This window comes from Dermochelys coriacea, chromosome 15 (assembly GCF_009764565.3).
Source record: "Dermochelys coriacea isolate rDerCor1 chromosome 15, rDerCor1.pri.v4, whole genome shotgun sequence".
Classification (NCBI taxonomy): domain Eukaryota; kingdom Metazoa; phylum Chordata; order Testudines; family Dermochelyidae; genus Dermochelys; species Dermochelys coriacea.
In genome coordinates, this window is record NC_050082.1 from 10,657,343 (window position 1) to 10,679,041 (window position 21,699).

The following is a 21,699-nucleotide window of genomic DNA, read 5'->3' on the forward strand; positions in this document are numbered from 1 at the left end:
CATAATTTGTTCAGTATTCAGGACTACAATAGCAGGTAAAGAAGGCCCACATTTGCAGCAAGATAGTCATCTAGTCCATTCAGCACTAAGACCCGGTGGTCTCCTCTCCTAGAGTTGAGATGACAGGCAGAACAAAGAAAATCATATATGCAGTATCTACACTGGACAGACTGTAAACAGAGACTCATAGTAATAGGCATATCTGATTGGGTATTTAATACAATCTCATTTAACTAAACTTCAGTTACCTACAACAGGGTCATGGTCCCACAGGGCATGCCTCACTGCAATCGAAAGTATGACTGAACTCAGGCAGGCATTCCTATGCTAGTTTTAATGTAGCTAGCGCATCTAAAAATAGCAGTGAAGATGTAGTGGGCTGTGGCCCAAATCAAGTCACAGGCTAGTGATGCGAAAATGTACCCATGTTTCCAGGTGGACATGTACAACCTTCACTGAAGCCCGGGCCACCACATCTTCTCTGCTATTTTTAGCTATGCTAGCTTGAAGGAAACTAGTACAGATATACCTACTCAAGCTGCAATCCCTCCTTCAGTTGCATTGTAGATTTATCCCATACTGTCTAGAACATGAATGATTTCCCCTCATATGAAACCTTGATTATCTAAACTTCTTCCCTCTTCCCGTAAGGTTTTATTTTACTAAAAATAAACAAATTATTGTGACCTTACAGTATAGTCAAAAGCAGGGACCTTATTGCAAGAATGACCATTTCAATGGCATGACCTTCAACTCCTAATAGTTCAGGAGCTGGCATTTGATACATCAGATATATAATCCCCAAATTAGACATAACACGGTTTTGGGGTTTTGTTTAAGAAATGCATTGAACTTAGTAATTGAAAATGGAAATCTAAACTTCAACTTTAGGGAATTAAAAAGCTCAGGCAGGGTTACACCACCTTTCTCCACTCCGATCGCAAAAAAATGGTAGGGGAACATTTAGAGAACAGTAACATACAGACTGTTTAGGATGGAGAGCTAGAAAGTGATGAAGTAATAGGCTAGTGGCTTTCTTCAGTGTCTTCATCTTGACATCCAATTCAAGGTGGCAATGCAGCCAACAAGCAGAAAACTGCAAAAACAACTTATTCTCAAACCATAAAGTGAATGCTTTCTCAAAGTAAAGAAAAAAAGTAACGCATGTGTGCTTGGTGGGTTGCCAATTGCAAAGAAATGGAGAGGAGCCATTCTATCTCCTGCACAATATTTTTGTGGAGAAAAAACTAAGAAGGTGAACTGAAACTAATCTTCCTGCCCTCCTGTTACCAAAGCCACAATTACTTTACTTGAGAAAAGTTCAATTTCAACTGCATGTATGTAAAGCCCCAAAGTAGGATAATTAATATGCACTTTAATCAACTTTCATCCTGGGATCTCAAAGCATTAAACTTTAACAGCTGTAACAGAGCCTTGTAGGGTAGGTAAGACATTATAGCCATAATTTCCTTGAAAAGGAACCACTGCAGATGTGGAATAGCAGTTTAACAGGGCACAGAAAAATCAAAAGCTATTTACAAAAAGAAGTGAATACTACCCTTCACCAAATTAAAACACAGGGGAATTTACATAGGAGGAATGTGATTATTAGAGTGGGAATTTGACTAGGCTAAGGCACATTAATTAATACCCTTATTCTTGCACAAAAAGCCATTAAGTTTTAAGTACAAGTGGTTAGCATCTTGAAATCACATTTAATCTGAAAGCAGCACAATCTTCCTATCAACATGCTGAGGCAGTGGTTCAATACTAACTCACAGGAAATAGTGCAACCAACAAATTACCAACATGACTTCCCACAGCACACATGGTTTATCTTTCATCTAAGTCGGGGTGGGCAAACTTTTTGGCCCGAGGGCCACATCAGGGAATAGAAATTGTATGGCGGGCCATGAATGCTCACAAAATTAGGGCTGGATTGCGGGATAGGGTGCAGGCTCTGGGCTGGGGATGAGGAGTTTGGGGTGTAGGAGGGTGCTCTGGGCTGGGACTGAGGTTTCGGAGGGCAGGATAGGGATCAGGGTTGGGGGCAGGGGTGCGGGAAGGGGTGCAGGTTCTGGCTGGGGGTGTGGGCTCTGGGGTGGGGCTGGGGATGAGAGGTTTGGGGTGCAGGAGGGTGCTCCGGGCTTGGATCAAAGGGTTTGGAGAGCAGGAGGGGGATCAGGAGTTGGGGCATGGGTAGAGGCTTGGGGTGCAGGCTCCGAGCAGCACTTACCTCAAGCGGCTCCCGGAAGCAGTGGCATGTCCCTTCTCCGGCTTCTACGCGGAGGCACGGCCAGGCAGTTCTGCAAGCTGCCCCATCCGCAGGCACTGTCCCTGCAGCTCCCAATGGAGTGCATAAGAGCTGGAGCGGGGCCATCCTGGCTTTCAGGGAGCCGCGTGGTGCAGCCCCTGAGTGTGCATCCTGGCTAGAGCGGGGCCGAGCCGCGTGGTGTGGTCCCCAACCCAGCACCCTGGCAGGAGTGCTGGAGGAGGGCCAAGCCACGTGGTCTGGCCCCGACCCAGCACCCCATCTGGAGCCCCAGAGTGGGGCCAAGCCATGTGGTGTGGCCCCGACCCAGCGCCCCAGCTGGAGTAGGGCAGAGCCACTAATGCAGCTTGCAGGCCAACTTAAAATGGTTTGTGGGCTGGATGCAGCCCGTGGGCCATAGTTTGCCCACCCTTGATCTAAGTAATGACCTAACTTGATCCTGCTTAGCTTGGGAAAGCTGACAGGGTTTAAACAGCACAAAGTGGTATTGCTGCAGGCTTTAATAAATAATGAAATTAACGAGATAAAAAATATCCCAACTATTGCTGCATAAATTGTAACCACCTAAAAACATAAGCAAATTACCAAGGGCTAAACAATTTGACACACAAGCATCAAGGAAACAGCGTGGATTCAATTACTCAGTATGCAGGCTTAGTTACAAACTCTTCCTGGCAGGACAGTAAATACAAAAGAACATTCTGTCTTAAATCAGTTAAGAGATTTATCTAAAGCCCAGGTTAGTATTAGCTCAAGGCTACCTATTTTAAGGAGACGATTTCAGCTTATAATTAGGTTGAAGTGGAAGTACTTTTACCAGTGTCTATTATTTGCCTTTAATTCCTCTAGTACTGCCCAAATACAGGCATACACGTATGACACCACAATTACACTAAAAGAATGCTGGGGCTAGGAAAGGAAACAAAAACCCAGTTCCTGAGTTGAGGATGAAACATACCTTCATCTTCACAGATTAAGGCAGGACAGCACGTTAATAAATTACGCATTTTTGCAGCTGCTAAGAAACACTATTAAGATGCAAAAGGGTTTAAAATGTATTTCATTGTTGGCAACACTTCTTAGAGGCCTGAAAATATTTCCCTCTCCCAATGGTCTGTCCCCTTCTATGTGCTTGACATTGCAATTTAACTGTATGCAGTGCAACAGACCCTGATCCAGTTGCCTTATCTATTGGCAGTATCAATTGGCATGGATCGGTGAGGCTTTGGAAGAGACACCCAGGGAAGCTTTTGTCATGTTTTGGCAACACATTGTGCTAAAGTAATAGAAGTGTGAACTATGGTTTTGATCTCCATGAGTGTTAACTAAGATGCTCAGTGATAGTTACAATATCCACATTTAAAATATTTCATTGTTTCCTAAAGCATTTTCTAAAGGTAGTGGGGGATTGTATTATTGAGATCTGCACAAATCTATGATGAGTTGTGTCACACTAGCACATCATTTGGGAGAGAACCACTACTTTACACCCTCCCCACCTAACAAAGAAATAACCACACCCAAGAGGTGGGCTGAGCACTATCAAGGAGAAGCCACTGTTTGTATGTATGTAGAGAATGACTGCTGAGAATACCTACCTGCCCTGACAAGAGATACAGGGGCAGGGATTAAGCTACAGATAAGGCAGCAAAACCAAGTGGGATGCAGAACCAACAGACCCAGGCACACTCAGCTAAGCTCTGCCAATGCACCAGCCAGCAACATGTCAGAGTGCTGAAGGGCATGGTATTGACATCCCCAGGCACTGAAGAAGTGTTCACTCAAACTCAAAAGGGGACCAACAGCTTCAGGTGCTGGTGCATAAAGACTGACACTAGAATGCAGAAGGGACGGAAGAAGGTGAAGGTTTATCCCTGGCTGTGCAAAGCATGAGGCGAGTGCATAAGCAACATCAGTGTATTGAAAGAAGCTCTCAACAAACCACCTAAGACATCAGTATATCTTTCTTGCCAGTTGCTGGTATGCAGAAGGGAACCTGATGTCAGCAGTCCCAAATGCTGAGGTGTTATCTTCATAGCTTGCCAGAGTGGCAAGAGGCCTGGCACTAGTAACCTCAAATACCGAACTACTGCAAGCCGATGCATGCTGGCAGCTCCCAAGTGCCAATCCATGGGCTTCATAGAATAATAGAATATCAGGGTTGGAGGGGACCTCAGGAGATCATCTAGTCCAACCCCCTGCTCAGAGCACGATCAATCCCCAATTTTTGCCCCCTGATCCCTAAATGGCCTCCTCAAGAATTGAACTCGCAGGCCAATGCTCAAACCACTGAGCTATCCCTCCCCTCATACAGAGTAATCTGGACTGCTTGGTAAACTGAATGCAAGCAAACAATATGCATTTTAATGTGGCCAAATGTAAAATTCTACATCTTAGAACGTAGGTCATATTTATAGGATGAGGGACTCTATCCTGGGAAGCAGTGATTCTGAAAGACTTGGGGAATAATCAGCTGAATATGAGCTCCCAGACTGGAGATGTGGCTAAAAGGAATAATGCAGTCCTCAGATGTATAAATAGGAAGGTTATATTTCCTTTGTGTTTGGTACTGGTGCCCCCATTATTGGAATACTGTGTTAGGTTCTAGTGTCATTCAAGAAGGATGTGGATAAATTGCAAAGGGCTCACAGAAGAGCCATGAAAATGATTACAGAATTGCAAAACATGTGTTACAGTGACAGACTTAGGGACTCAGTCTGTATAGTTTAACAAATAGAAGATTAAGTAGGAGAACTAGGTCATAATCTATAAGTAGCTACATGAGGAACAAAAATTTGATAGAGTGCTCTTCAATGTAGCAGACAAAGGAATAACAAGATCCAAGAACTAGAAGTTAAGCTGGATAAATTCAGACTGGAAAAAGGGCACTTTTTTTTTTTTTTAAACAGTAAGGGTAATTAACCATTGCAACACTTAACCAAGGATTGTGGTGGATTCTCCATCACAGGCAATTTTTAACAAAAGACTGTTTTTCTAAAAGATCTGCTCTTGTTCAAACAGGAATTAATTCATGGAAGTCCTCTGGCTTGAGTTATATACATCAGACTAGAGGGTCAAAATTGTCACTTCTGGATTTATAATCTACAAATGAATCTATGCATTTATGCAGTGCCAATGGACCAAAAGAGACCTGACAGTGGTAGTCCCAGATGCCAACACTGCAGCTTCACACAATGCGACTACTCCATGGGACTCAGTGCCTACAGCATTAAGTGCTGACTTTCCCCAGACAGCCATACGTAGATCCTGCATGGCTGTAGTGCGCTAAGAAGTCTGACAGTAACAGCCCTAGGCACCAATGTGCTTCTTTTTGCAGGATGCCAGTACTGAAGGACATCTGGATACTACTGCCCTAGGCATTATGTACCAAACAGGCTGAAGTCTTATGATTCAGCATGTCAGTGCTCGAGGTTATTAGAGAGTGTGCGCCAAAGCACACAAATGCAACAAGTTACACTATACCAGTGCTCATCTCCCTGGACAATGCCAGTTTGCAAGATATATGGGGGCTTGACTCCATGCATGGTCATTAGACCTTAGGGGAGACTGTTGGGCTAGTCCACATAGAAGTGTCTTTGATACCCTGAACTTCCAATACCCAAAGATATAGAGAGAGCACCTAAAAGTTTTAAATCATTAGAAACTCTATATAGTGTCTGACAATAATAATCTCCTGGTACCAAGGTATGTGCTGAATACACACCACAGGAAAACGGTAACTCTACCCAGAAGCTACATGCTGGGCCTTGCCACCATGGGTAGATACTGGAAGCTGTAAATTGGGGCATAAAAAAATGGAAAAGACAATCAATGAAAAAACCCACAGAACAAAGCTTGGATGCAAGCATGTCTGAGACCATTTCCAGTGTCAACTTGTGCCAAGGCTCCAAACATTTAACACCTCGCTAAACAAGCAAAGTTGGAGAATGTACCTAACACCTGAACAATCCTGAGGTCACAGAAAAAACTGAAAATCCTCAGGATGTGCCTAGCCAGACAAAAACACACAGGGTGCTCACAGACCTAAAATGGTCTAAGCTCTATTGGGTTGTAGACCAAACCGTCTGAGAACATAAGAGGCAAAAGGCCACAAGAATCACAGCTGCATTGGTTAGGACCACTGGGCAGCTATAGTGGGGATCTCCTTTGCTGACTACAAAATGGAAAGGAATTAAATGTTCCAGAACCTCTGAGGTACCTATAGTTGCAGCATGCTACCAGTGCATCACAGAATCACAACATTTCAAGAGTTAGTGGATGTTTCTGCATGACTTGTCTGAGGAGCAGGGCCCTGGAACAAGAACCGTGCACTAATGTCTTCAGTGAAATTAAAATTAAGCTTTGTCCCCCACCTAGAAATAGCTCAAGAAATCTGACACAAACAGTTCCGTTAATCACTAGTTCTAAGTTTCTCTATGTTTTATATAGAACTATTTAATAGAGGGACTGCAACAGGGTGGACTTGGCCCAGAGGTACCTTATTGGAGGCCTCATGGTCCTGCCACACATCTCAGGAAAGGAGCAGTGGAGAGGTCCTCCAAGCAGGATGAGTGACTGCAGAGGAAACAGCCAATCAGGGCCTAGGAGGGCCCTATAAAAAGGAGATGCAGCACCAGAGACATCCTTGCTGTTCCTTGCTGGAGCTAGAGGAGTGCAGAGGGTGCGCCTGGTTGGCCAAATGGAACTGCAGCACAATGTTCAATGCTAGTAGGGACTTGGAGAGCAAGGAAGAGCTCCTGGCTGGCTGCTGGGCCTGAACTTAGAAGGGCCCTGAGCTAAGGGTAAAGTGTTTGTGAAGGCTAGGGCTGTGGGGAAGTAACCCAGGGAACTGAAGGCAGTTTTGCTAAGGGGACACAGCAGTACACAGATGCTATTCTTAGGGTCCCTGGGCTGGGAGCCGGATTAGTTGGTGGGCCCGGGTCCTGTGCATAGACCACTGGGAAGGGCCTACAATTGTACAGCAGTAAAACCCCAGAAGGGGACTGTACTGTCAGAAATCCCAACTGGAGAGATGGAGCCAGAATAGACTAAGAGGGCAAAACCATTGCTTCCACGGAGGAAACCCTGCGGGTATGGCCCAATACGAAGGCTGGGACTCCTTTAAAGACTGCCTGCGCACCCAACCTGAGGAGGGCACCACGTTGTTACAAGGACAGGTTTTAATTATTTTTAGATATGGGGAACTGTAGGGCTGTGAATATGATTAAAGGATCCTTAAGGACTTTGTGTGCAGTTAATTTAGCATTTTTTGTATATACTACCTTCATAGATATGGTAAAGTTCTTCGGGTCCCTGTTTCCGCAGTTAGAAAGGAGACAGTTTAAGCTTTGTTACAACATTGCAATCTTTCAGTCACTGTGTGGCAGGGTTAATCAAACTGCTGTGGTTTGCAGGCTGGTAAACAGAAACCACAGAGTATTACATAAATTGGCAGATGCAATTTTCCCTCTACCTTCCCATGAAGGAACAATTGGTCGTCACTCAAAGAAACAGGATACTGAGCTTGAAGTTCTGACTTAGTGTGGTAAATCTTATGTTTCTGGTACGTTAGCAGAAGTTTCCTAACATAATTTTAAGTATATTCTGCAGAGAATGTGAGTTAACCTGAAGCAGAATACCTTCAAATTACCTTCTACTTAATTCCCTCAGCATAGCTAAATTCCAAAATAGTCCCTCATGCCTCTAACTGCTCAAATCCTCTACGCCCATGAGGAAAAAGACATTACTGTCTACCCATTGTGTTCATATTATCCACCTCCAATTGAACAAAAGCATGGGAAGGCTATTTCCATACTTAAGAGAGGATGTACTTGGTCGCTTGCCATGTTATACTCATTAAATCCTCAGTCCATTTTGCCATGCAAGCAAAAACAGAACCAAAACATTCCACACTGAGAAATAAGCATTTTTAAAACCCACACACATACAACATGTGTCAAAACAATCATCCTGGGAAAAACAACTTTGTTTCTATTATGTAAAATACCCCTGAACTTTGGGAACAGCTCAGCCAGCTGCCCTGGGGAAAAGATGCCAGGATTCATACAGTGGTGGTGTGTGCTAGCAGAAACTGCCATGACCTAGACTTTGTAGGTGCTGTAAACTGGCTATGGAAGAGGAAAAAGGCTCTACGGCAAATGAAAAGGGAGATATTGTCCGAGTTCAAAAAAACACAAGATAAATCAGGTGTTTTCTCCCCTCCTTTCTGTCAGGCCAAGACCAATGGTCTGCCAGACTGATGTGAGCACACACACCATCTGTTTCACTTTCTTCTGACAGAGAAACAATAGATCAACTGTCTGAGTGGGAGGGCAAAACTAAAGTACGCAGAGAAAAAGCCACTGGCACACAGTGGTTTAAAGAATAGTAAATGCTCCTTTTGCATGCATTACTGAGAACTATAACTGCCACCTTTCCTCCTCAAATCAGGTTAATTCATTAGAATCCAGTACTCAATTACAGAGAAACAGGATACATGCAAGGAAATGTGACTACGGTTTACCTATAATGGTAAAGCTGGAGAGCTTGTTTTCCTGACAAAGGCCTGGTGTCCAGTTTTCGACCAGAACACCCGGTCGAAAAGGGATGCTGGCGGCTCCAGTCAGCACTGCTGACCAGGCTGTTAAGAGTCCATTTGGCAGCACAGCGGGGCTGGCAGACTCCCTACCTGGCTCCGTGCGGCCCCAGGAAGCGCCCAGCATACCTGGTTCCTACATGCAGGGAGGACCACAGGGGCTCCATGCACCAGCTCCGAAGCTCCCATTGGCCAGAAACCATGGCCAACTGGAGCTACAGAGGCGGAGGCAGCATACGGAGCCGCCCCGGCTGCACCTCTGCCTAGTAGCCAGACATACCGGCCACTTCCTGGGAGCCACCTGAAGTAAGTGCCGCACAGAGCCCGCATCCCTCATCCCCTCCCATGCCCCAACCTCCTGCTCCAGCCCCGAGCCCCCTCCTCACCCCAACCCCTCATGCCTGGTCCCAATCCAGAGTCCACACTCCCAGCTAGAGCCCTCACTCCCTCCTGCACCCCAACCCCCTGCCCCAGCCCAAAGCCCCCTCCCACACCCTGAACCCCTCATTTCTGGCCCCATCCTGGAACCTGTACCCCCTCCCATATCCCAACCCCCTGCCTCAGCCTGGACACCCCTCCCACACTCCAAACCTCTCATCCCCACCCCAGAGCCCGGAGTCCCCTCCTGTACCCCAAACCCCTCATCCCCAGCCCCACCCCAGAGCCTGCATCCCCACCCAGAGCCCTCACCTCCTCCTGCACCCCAATCCTCTGCCCCAGCCCAGTGAAAATAAGCGAGTGAGCGACAGTGCGGGAGAGTGAGCAACAGAGGAAGGGGGATGGAGTGAACGGCAGCGGGACCTCAGAGAAGGGGTGGGGCAATGGTGTTTGGTTTTCTGCTAGTAGAAAGTTGGCAACCCTAACAGGCCCTTCCCTGCTCAATATTACTCATGAACATTTAATTTATTTGGATTTATACATCCTAAAGAGACACCTATACATACGTTCTTTATAAGTCAAAACCAACACCTTGAACTCTACCCAAAAATATATAGGTAGCCACTGCAGATCACAGGGTAACGTTATACGCTCAAGCTGAGCTACTCAAACAGTAGAACCCAAAACACTTTGCCAGCTTCATTTTCCAGGTGATTTTAAGTTATAGCCCAAAGTAAAGCAGGTTTCTGTATCTAATCTTGAGATGACAAAAGGCATAGACGAGACATCACTTCCAAACTCAAAGGAATCATTTTAACCTCATGGCCACATATGTGATAAAAAGCTGTTGCTTCTCTCTGATCTTCTAGTGGCAGTTGGGAGACTAACCTAGTTTGCAAACCTGAACAAATGCTAGACACATCCTCAATTTATGGAGCAGATATTATTCTCACTACCTCCTCCCAGTTACTTCCCCCCAAACACAACCATCACCTCAGTCTTTTCTGGATTGAGCCTCAATTAGCTAGCTCTCATCTAGCCCCATCCATGTCAGCAACCAGACTGACAAACATCAAGGAGATATGAGGCAACTAGATAGTGTGAGAGTAGTCATCACCACCTTTTTAATAAACTTCACCAAAAATTCGAGATAGGACAGGGCAATTGTCAGCCAGATTGTCAGGATCAAACTATGGTTTCTTGAGCAGCTGCTGCACACTCTTCTTGAGATGAACTATGCAATCTGTACTCCTCCAAAGATGTGTTCATTATCTCCAACAACAGTCCAATATCTTCCCCACTGGCTTTTACCAGCCAGGAAGGACAGCTGGCCCAAACACAAATTGTTGCACAAAATACTCTCAACAGCTCAGGTACCTTAGAATGGTTCCTTCCCGAGAAAACTGGGAAGACTGTTTTGTCCCTCCAAGAATTTGCCTCATTCCCACTGAATTTAAGTGGTTTTATATGTAAGTAAGAAAATTCCTCTCAACAGGAATTCCTCTTGAATCAGCAGCCCAGCAGAAAAAGCTAGGCTTACCCAAGGCTTGTACTTCCTGAAGTTCCTCCATTGGTCCCATGAAATCCCCAATTTGTTTCAGAAGAGCTCCAATCCACATGAACGTTGTTGTCACTGAGCCCTATCAGCTTCTATGTACTACTATGGAGAGGAACTCCAAGAACACTCAGAGTGCAACTGGTGACCGGCATAATAGGACCAGTCCTCATCTTCACTCAATCCTAAAACTTACATATAAGATTAAGACACTAACTAATCGAGTGCTGAGGTGGGACATCAACAATTCATGCTGGATGCTAACAATGCCACAATGCTATGACAACCCTTCTTTGGTTTATGCTGTGTTGAGTACTTAGCCAGAAAATGCCCTACATTGTCTCCCCAATACATGCAAAGCTGGAGCCCTCTTACATTACTACAGTAGTGTTACTTTATTGACAGCATCTAACACAATGGGGCCCTGGCCACAACTACCTCCCCTCAGTACCAACTTGTTCTAGAGTGAATGCAGAAGAGAGTAACTACAGCCTAGTTCGCTAAAGAAATGAAGCTCTTTCTGCTTCCATCAACGTGCACATGCAAACCAAAACAAGTGGCTGGGCAGCAACAGATTATTCCATTAACCTGCCTTCATAAGTATGAATTGACAGAATGTGAATCAGGTCATCTAAAAGTGACAAGACCTTATAAACACAACTACAAGAGAGATTACAGCAGTTAAAAAAATAGATAAAATAGGCTATTCAATGTCTGTCCCCTTCCTTATCATCAGATCTTCTACTAGCAGTACCAATTTCAGATAACTCCGTTCTTCAGATTACTTCTCAGATGACCAAGTAATCTCGCAACTTTTGTCTTGAAGCATGAAACAAGTTATATCAAAGTGATTTCACTGAACAAACCTGAATACAACTTCAGTTGCCTCATGCTTCTCATTAAACATTTGTGTGGGTGAGGTTTTAATCTTTTGCCAGCAGAAGGGCACTTGAAGAAGGAAGGTTTTACTTAAGTGTCTTCACCTATAAGTACCATATTCTACATACATCATCAGTTCAAAAATAATCAAAATGAACGGTAGGAATCAGCTAGAAATCAGAACTGATTTTGAGAGACGTTAAAAGGCCAAGCACTCTTCAGCTGCTTCCTGATCAAGAAACCACTCCACTAGATGAGATCAGGGGATGTAATCAGAGGCAGAAATGAGATTTTAATCTTTTGTCGGAGGAGGTATTTAATATCTCTCTGACAGATAAACTGTTATAAGCAAATCTCCTTACCGTTTTACAATGTATACTTAAAGAGATTAAATCTTTCTTTTGAAACCAAAATTCACTAACTATGATCTAAGGACCACTGGTGGTCCAGGAAGCACTATGATCTGCAGAAAGCTATATGGACACATGGTGCTGACTTTCCTCTTTGTTTTCAGCTGCTAAATTGCATTTAATGTAACTTTAGATATTTATAACCACTTTTCTAGCATTATTTTTCCATGTAACCAATTGCTGAAGTTGCCACCGGGATGTTATTCTATCATGGATGTAAAAAGGGAGGTGCTCTAGATAATCACAAATGGGTGAGGAAAAGTCTATTGAGATGTGATCTGTGCCATGAAAAAGTTTGAGAATTCATTTTAAAAACTATGTGAAAAACAAAATCAGGTCTACTAGCTTTAGACTGACCCTTTACTTGAGACATGTCTGCAGGAGCAGGAAATGTTTATCTGTTTAACATTTAAAATATGAACGAAGTTAAAACACTATCCCATTCATGACTATCATGAAAATCTGTACAATTCACTCAAAATCAGAGGCACTGAAAAAAAAGATACTCAGCGAATGAAGGAGCAAAGAATTGTGTGGAGGATCACTTGTATATTTAAGCAGAACTTCGCTTTCTTAACTATTAACAGTGAGGCTACAACTTCATCACTCCTGGCCAGACCAGCACAAACACCATTTGCTGGTGGAAGACAGGAAAGAGTCAATACAGTTCCTTTTCCTTACACATAGCAGAATCCTTCCATTACTGCTAGAAACTAATCATCTCCACTAGCTCACATTGATTTAAAGCTGCTTGTGTTGCTGCCCACTGGGATAATTTCTCCTTAAAGGTATCCAGAAGTATAAAGGAGTTCTTGGTTAGAGGTGTTAATTGTATAAATCCTGTTTTGCAAACAGAGAAAACCCCACCACATTATTGCAATGTGAGTTAAGTGAACAACTCCAGCATCTGTACAGCCTCTCCATTAGCTTGCCACCTATTTTACAAAGATTTGCCAAGTGCAGTCTAACATTTTACTTGTATGACTCAGGAAGGCATCAATGCTAGCAAATTTCACCTGGGCCCTGGCTTTGCCAGTAAATATATAAACTGGGACTTGTCCCACATTTCACATACTTACCATCCATGAGGAGCCAGTGGCCAGTTAGGACCCAGATAAGGACAAGCATAACAGACAGGGAGAATGAGAGCAGCTCAGCAGCAGTGAAACGTCCACAACAGCCAAAGGAAATCCTGGAAACAACACTATATTAGTTTAAAGATTTAATGCTTTCCATTTAAAGAACAGAAAAACCTCTGGCTCTGTTTGGACGAGGCTCATAAGTACTAATATTCATAAAAGATGCCAGACAGACCTGAAAGGGAAGTTCTCTTTGCCACAAAATAGGTACCAATGGCAGCAACAATAAAGGCTTTATCCACATTTAAATAACTTGCCTAAATCCTGAAGTGGAGGGATGAAAGGGTTAGTCTATGTTAGTGTACACAGATTTAAATCAAAGCAATTTAAATCTCTTATTTTAATGATAATTTAAATCAGCAAGCAGAACACCTTTATTTAAAACAATTTTAATCCTGTTTTACATTTGTATATAGCTGTTTTCCTAAAGAAAGGTTTATTCTCATTGATTAATAAGTATTAAAACATGTTTATTTGCAACTAAATATAACCTTTACACTAAATTTGGTGCTTCATTTTGCTAAACAGATAGATACACTATATCCACACATTTATTTAAGCAATTACATAGTTCAATTTACATTTATTCAGATTCTTAATTTTCACATATTTTATTATGTTAGAAATTGGTAACAATGCATTTCATATTTACTAGATTTACTTTTTACTTGTGATTTATATCAACTTGGATAGAAATTAAAATTCACTTAAAAATACATATAAAAACAATTTTAAAATGCTTTTTTTTTTAGTTAAATGAAGGTCTCTCAAATGTGTTGGATACATTAAAAAGTTTAGCATTTAAAGCTAATTACTAATCAAATGAAGTTTCTGTAGTTAGTAAATAGAAATTATTATTTCTGGTCATCATGTACTCCAAAATTTTAGAACTAGCAGATCTCATCCGCTCACAGCTAATTGTATTAATAGATTGGAAGAGAAAAACAAGCTCTTTTGATTTTTCAATTCCCAATTGGTTTCTTAACTTTGAATTACCTAGTCATTGAACTAACTTAGTAAAGTGAAATGAAGAAAACATTCTCTCTGCACATGCAGAACAGAAGAAAGATAGATGTATTTTAATCTCTCTATGTGTCATGTGTCTAAAGCAGGCTTAGCACTTCAACAAATGTTTGCTCAAGGTGCTTAACCAGGTCAGAGGTCTGACTTTCTTTAAAACTTCAGCAGCAAACATGTACTGTTTACCTTCAAAAACAAATTTACTATACTAAATTAAAATATTTTAAAAATTAGGCCTTAACACAGGTTGTCATAATTTCAAATTTATTTTTAGAAAGGTCTATTCTAAAAAATAAACCTGTATTTAATTTAAATAAACTGATTTAAATCACACAAAAAAACAGCAATTTTTATCCATTCTGGTCTATGTCCATTTAATTCTTGGCTCTTCTGCTGAGACCGTTATCAGGGTTGACTATCAGCTGATACTGAATATGATGGTTTTGCAACGCGGACTCCTGTCCACAAGACCTGCAACTCACTTTAAAAAGGGCATTAAACAGCTGTCATTCATGTTAAGGTGGCTATTGCATGGTCACTATAGTCTTTGAAACATCTAGAGTTAATGACCATAATGCAACTGTGGTAGCCTAATATAAAAGTCCAACCCCAGCTCCTAAACATAATGAAATCTCACCCAAAGCAAGCCAAAACTTCTGAAAAGCACTGAAGAACACTAATCCCCTGCAATAGTATCATATTTCTCATGCTGGCAAGTGTGCATGACAGGCAGAAATTGTGCTTCCTAGCTTCAAAGTGGGAACATGGTTTTGGCAAAGACAACCAGAACTATACAATCAGCACTAGAGCCCTAGAGTTAGTGCTAGTAGCAGAAACCCCACTTTAAAAAAAAAAAAAAATCTCATTAAGAGAAATAAATGCAGCATACAAAATAAAAGCAAAAGATTTATCAAGTCCTTACTTGTTTTGAGGAGAACACGGTCGTGTTAAATACTGGCACATCGGGAGCAGAAGGAAAGCAAAGGCTATTGTTGCAAGGACTAGAAAAAAGAAAAAATGTAACATTAGTACATTCAGATCCATTTTCTACTGTGTGCAAACAGCTCCCAGTCTGAGAATGCTTTGTGACAACGTCTTATTAGTGTATACTACAGCATTTAAAATCCCCTCTTCACAGAATCAGCTTGAGGGTAGAGGGGGACAATTTTTGCTGTGTGTAGCATATTCATGGCTCTGCCAAACTGGAGCAGCAGGACGGACCTTCTTACTGATATCTTGATCAGCAAACAGTGTTCTGAAGAACTGCAGAAGTAGGGTCAAAAGGCCACTATACATTTTTTCCAAAGTCAAAGTTATGACATTTGCTTGTATACAAAAATCTAAGCTAAAGCAGTTTCTGAATTCTTAAAAGATGTAGCCTGCAAAGTTGAGAGGCTTGCTGGCCTGCAATTCATTGATTTTAAAATCTATTTGTAATGCCTTAATCAATAAAAATTGGTAAAGGGCAATTAGGAGAATTAGGGCTAAGTTAATATTTTGTTATTTATGCATTACACTTAAAGGGAACTTTCTCTACGCCAAGGAGATTACAGTCATGGTTAGATAAAATTTGACTTGACACAGAAAGCAGGAACAGCCAAAACGGTGAAAATGTAAAGGGGTGGCACTGCCATAGTACAAAGTCATATGGCTACTTATTTGCTTTATTTTATTTACTATGGTTACCAAGTTAATTTTTATACACATTCATTCAAAATGCACAAAAACCAAAGTAATAGAAATGTAGTGTTGGAAGGGACCTTAAGAGGTCTTCTAGTTCAGTCCCCAGTGCTGAGGCAGGACCAAATATACCGAAACAATTCCTGACAGGTGTTGGTCTAACCTGTTCTTAAAAACCTCCAATGATGGGAGATTCCACAACCTTCTTTGGAAGCCTATTGCAGAGTTTAACTATCCTTATAGTTAGAAAGTTATTCCTAATATCTAATCTAAATCTCTTTGCTGCACATTAACCCCATTATTTCTCATCCCACCTTCAGTGGACTTGGAGAACAACTGATCAGTGTCCTTTTTATAACAGTTTTTAATATATAACCACCCCCATCCACTAGCCAGCAACCTTGCCAAACAAGGAAATTAGGTTAATTGGGCATGATTTGTTCTTGACAAATCCATGCTGGCTGACTATTCCTTATAACCCTCTAAGTGCTTACAAACTGTAATAATTTGTTTCAGTATCTTTCCAGGTACCCAAGTTAAGCTAAACTGTCTATTGTTCCCCTTTTTAAAGATAGGTACTATGTTTGTGGTTCTCCAGTCCTCTGGGACCTCACCCATCCTCCAGGAGTTCTCAAAGATAATCCCTAATGAGGCTGCTTCAGCTAATTCCATAACCACCTTGGGGTGAATTTCATCAGGTCCTGCCAACTTGAAATGCATCTAATTTAACTAAATACTCTCTTTAACCTGCTATTCCCCTATTTTGGCTTGCATTCCTTCCCCGTGTTAATATTGCGTTAAGTATTGGTCACAATTTACGTTTTTAAGTAAAGAATGAAGCAAAATAGAAACACCTCAGCCTTCTTGATATCGTCCGTTATCAACTCTCCTTCTCCACTAAGTAGAGCACCTACAGTTTCTTCATCTTTCTTTTGCTCCTAATGAATCTATTGAACCTTTTTTATGGTCTTTTATGTTCCCTGCTTGAAGCAACTCATTTTGTGCCTTAGCCTTTTTGATTTTGTCCTAACATGCTTGTGCTTTTCTTTTGTCCTCATCCTAAGCAAACATGGCCATGTTTTCACTTTTGATTTTCAGGTAATTAAAAAGGTCCCAATGGAGCCATACTAGCTTCTTACTATTTTTCCTATCTTTCCTTTGCATCAGGATAGTTTGCTGCTGTGCCTTGAATATTAAACAAGGATAAACAACAAAAACAATAGGGAAAAGACCAAAAGAACTCTGAAATTAAAAGCATTGAAGAAAATGAAAAATATGAAAGTCTGGATTCTGAAGCACTGCTATCCACAGTTATGGGCATTAATTTATAATGTACACATACATTTTATTTCTAAAAGTTCCTTCCCCATCTAAAAAAATTGGCCAATTCATCATTCAAATGATTTATCAGACTCTCCACACAATACATTTCTTTAAAATAGTATAAGTGTAGAAATACAACCTTTGAGAGTTGTCAGGTCATAACATATTTTTCATATACCTGGATCACATGATCCATAAATGCATTTTAATTCGTAGTGTTAAGACTCAGAATGCTTAACATTTCCTATTTGAGACTGATGAACATGAATAGAAGAGAATGTAGTCACCTGCTGTGCATATAGTAAAGACTACTTGAACTGAATCAAAGAAGAAGAACATGACTAGGAGAGAAACAGATGCTCCAATCGGAAGGAACAGTGCCTGGGTGGAATCGATGGTCTGGATACCTGCAGAAGAAAGTATATAACAGGTGTCATTTATGAAAGAATATAACAGGTTTCATTTATGGGATTTCTCAGCACACATACTAAAATAGAATATTGTATTTAGATCCTCTCCTAGTCTGTTTTTGTAGTCCAGTTCCCAAACGTATCCAAGAACTTTATAGTGAATTTGGTCATTATACTGCTGACTTAAAAGAATACGGATTCTGAGATACCCATTTAATTTCAAGGAAATATATCAGGGCCTGGCTACAGTACTGAATGCAAAACTGGTTCTTCAACTAAGACTTACCACTCTTTCACAGGGGCTAGGTAAAGAGCAGCAGCAGACTTAGCCTGCTCTGTGGAGCCCAGGGAGAGGGATGGATAGGGAATGGCGGTAGTCTGTGCTCAGGATGTTGTTTGTGACCATCAAGAAATGACAGCAGGTTTAGCATTAATTGTGGTAATTTGATTCCCAATCCCATCTCATGTTTACCATACTATTTACCTTAATTGAGACAAAAATCAGTGTTATCTAAGATTTAAAGGAATGGTGTTATGTTAGAGTCCTAAAACTCTAGTCAAGATGACAAAGCAAGGTGTTCTTTAGCCCAGGCTAAACTGGTTGAGTTAAAGGTTGCTTTAACTTGACCAGTTTAGCACACGCTAAAGAACTTCCTTCGTCTTAACTAGAATTTAGAAGGTGTTAAACTGTGTGAGCTAGCTCAGTCTAATGCCACACCTTTAAATCCTACTCAAGAGAAGGCCACTGTGCATTTATATAGCATTCTTTGTAAGTCACATGATAACTTACAGAATAAAAAGCTAATGATCAAGTTTTCAAAAGTACCTAAAATCACTAAGGGCATGTCTACATTGCAATTTAAAACCCACAGCTGGCCCTTGCCAACTGATTCAGGCTCACAGGACTCGGACTAAGTGGCTGTTGAATTGCAGCGTAGAATTCGGGCTCAGGCTGGAGCCTGGATTCTAGGACCCTGTGAGGTGGGATGGTCCCAGACCACAGGCTGCAGCCTGAGCCCGAATGTCTACAACTTAGTCTCAGCCCTGTGAGCCCAAGTCAGTTGCAAGGGCCAGCCATGGGTTTTTAATTGCAGTATAGACATACCCAAAGGTAATTTTGAAAATATTACATAACATATACTGATTTAGTATACTATTCAACTATAAACATAAATTAGTATAAAAAGTCACCTGTAAAATTTATACTTGAAAGCAGATTCTCTAAACATGGAGCATACATACTAAAGGTTTTAAGTCTGATCCACTCAGTGACATTAAGAACACATTGTATGGAACGGTGAAAGATATGTTGGGCCCTATTAAGCTTAATGATCACTAACTTTAAAAAAATCAATACAGAATTGTACAGGGACCCAAAAAAGAATTTCTAAAAACAGAGGTAATCTGTTGAAATAGCTTGGTGCCAGTGAGAATATATATGGCAGCATCCTAAATTAACTGGAGTTTAAGAATCAGACTTCTGGGAAATGAGAGAACAAGGTGGTTGCGGAAATGGGGCTTTGATAAAAACAGTGTTGAAGGGGTTCTCCAACTTTTTTTGGCTGGGACCTCCTTTGAAAATATTTCAGGCTGTGATGCCCCCCTCAAAAAATGATGACCCCTGCATACCATTCCACCCTTACTTCTGCACTGCTGCTGGAGGCGGTGCTGCCTTCAGAGCTGTGTGCCTGGCCAGCAACTCCTGCTCTCCAGCCGGCATGTGTTGGGGCTGAAAAAGTTTGCGACCCCCTCACCCCATAACCACCTCATGGCCCCCAGTTTGAGAACCACTGAAGCTCTTTGGTTGTGATGGCCTCAATCCATTATTTTGAAGATGACGAAACAGATGAGGAATACAAAAAAGAGGTTGCTTGCCTAACACTAAATTGGAGTGTATGGCCTCTGCAATTCCAGCACCAGTGACTCAGGAACCTTCCACAAAGCACTGCATGTTGGCACCCAGAAGAGTAAACCCGGAAATAGCTTTCCTCTGGTAGATAGGGCAGTCTTTGTGGAGTTCAACTCCATCATCTTGAAAAAGCAGGACACCACTTTAAGCCAGACTTCTTAACCCAAGCAGCAACTGTGTGTTAGGTACAGCAGTCCAAATTCCAGATCAGAATAAAGGCTTCACAACAGTACAAAAACAGAACACACACTAAAAGCCACTACAAAACTCCTAAAACATTAAACTATAAAACACTTAAAAGTTTTGGCTGAAAAGCCAAATTAAGTTCTACACGCAATAAACGAAGGCAACTTATGGGAAAAGATTGGAGGCTGTTGGAACCCACAAGACATTTTATAGGTTCAGCTCCACCAACGGTATTTGTGCGTTCCCAACAAACACAGCTTTCTAGTGTTTCTGAAACTGCTTTTCTGGGGTATTCATATCTCTTAAGTGTGAAAAAGCAGATGCAATTCTCAAAGATAGAACACTTCAAGAGGTTAATGGGGAGGGCGGGGGGGGAAATGTGAGAGATAGCATTGTGAACTTGATCGTATACCCATGTTGAATGACTTCCAGGACCCACTTGTCCATTGTTATCACACTCCAAGCTGGTAAAAAGAGTGCTGAACACCCGCCAAAAGGGAGTGGGTCAGGTGCACAGTGAGAGACTGTGGTTGGCAGCTCTCTGGTTGCATTCAGAAATAACGCTTCTGAAAAGACTGAGTCTGAGACTCTGGAGGTTGTGATGAACCTTCATAAACAAGCAAGGGAAATACAACCTAGATGGAGCTACTATAAGGTGGGTGCAATACTGTTAGAAAACAGTTTCCAGAAAGCAGTTATCAGTGGTTCACAGTCATGCTGGAAGGACATAATGAGTGGGGTCCCACAGGGATCAGTTCTGGGTTCAGTTCTGTTCAATAGCTTCATCAATGATTTAGATAATGGCATAGACAGTACACTGTGACAGGGTCGGGCCAGATGGCTATAGGAGAGTGATAGATTAGCCCCAGGTTAAGTAGGTCCCTTTTCCCTGGCTAAGGTAACAGAGAAGGTTCCAGAACAATCAGGAACATTCTGGAAACTATTAAGGCAGACAGGCTGATTAGAACACCTGCAGCCAATCAAAAAGCTGCTAGAATCAATTAAGGTAGGCTGATCAGGACACCTGGATTTAAAAAGGAGATCACTTCAATTTGTGGTGTGTGCGAAGAGCTAGGAGCAAGAGGTACAGGAAGCTGAGAGTGAGAAAGCGTACTACTGGAAGACTAAGTAGTACAAGCATCATCAGACATCAGGAGGAAGGTCCTGTGGTGAGAATAAAGAAGGGGTTGGGAGGAGGCCATGGGGAAGTAGTCCAGGGAGTTGAAGCTGTCACGCAGCTGTTACAGGAGCCATTGTAGACAGCTGCATTCCACAGGGCCCCTGGGCTGGAACCTGGAGTAGAGGGCGGGGCCTGGTTCCCCCCATCCCTCCAACTCCCTACTTGATACCAGAGGAGTTGAACTGGACTGTGGGTCTCTGGCCTGTTCCCCGATCCACTAGGTGGATCAGCAGAGACTGCGGTGATTGTTCTTCCTTTCCCCATGCTGGCCAGTGATGAGGCTGAGCGAATAGCAGATTTGAGCCATGAAAGCGGTGGAACTGAGGGCTGCCGTGAACCTCTGAGGTGAGAAAATCTGTCAATAAGTGCAGGGCTCACCAAGGCAGAGGAGGAACTTTGTCACAACACTTAAAGTTTGCGGACAATACCAAGCTGGGAGGGGTTGAAAATACTTTGGATAGGATTAAAATTCAAAATGATCTGGACAAACTGGAGAAATGGTCTGAATAGGATGAAATTCAAGGAGGACAGATGCAAAATACTCCATTTAGGAAGGAACAATCAGTTGCACACATACAAAATGGGGAATGACTGCCTAGGAAGGAGTACTGCGGAAAGGGACCTGAGGGTCATAGTGGACCACAAGCTCAATATGAGTTAACAGTGTAACACTGTTGCCCAAAAAAAAAAAAAAAAAGGGGGGGGGGGAGAAACAGGATGTATAAGCAGGTGTGTTATAAGCAAGACACGAGAAGTAATTCTT

General features: G+C 42.1%; 1 protein-coding gene across 4 annotated transcripts in view; it reads right to left on the reverse strand.

Annotated features, from left to right (window-relative positions):
- The window catches only part of SPPL3 (signal peptide peptidase like 3), a 136,981-nt gene that overhangs the window by 9,992 nt on the left and 105,290 nt on the right, over positions 1 to 21,699 (reverse strand). For all 4 annotated transcript variants that reach the window (XR_005288968.2, XM_038372822.2, XM_043498001.1 and 1 more), the window contains 3 exons: positions 17,539 to 17,658; positions 15,171 to 15,249; positions 13,169 to 13,281 (listed from right to left, as the gene is read on the reverse strand). Coding sequence is in view for 3 of the 4 variants with exons in the window: in XM_038372822.2 (XP_038228750.1) it covers positions 13,169 to 13,281; positions 15,171 to 15,249; positions 17,539 to 17,658 (312 nt within the window). In the remaining variant the exon portion in view is untranslated. The remainder of the gene's footprint in view (positions 1 to 13,168; positions 13,282 to 15,170; positions 15,250 to 17,538; positions 17,659 to 21,699) is intronic.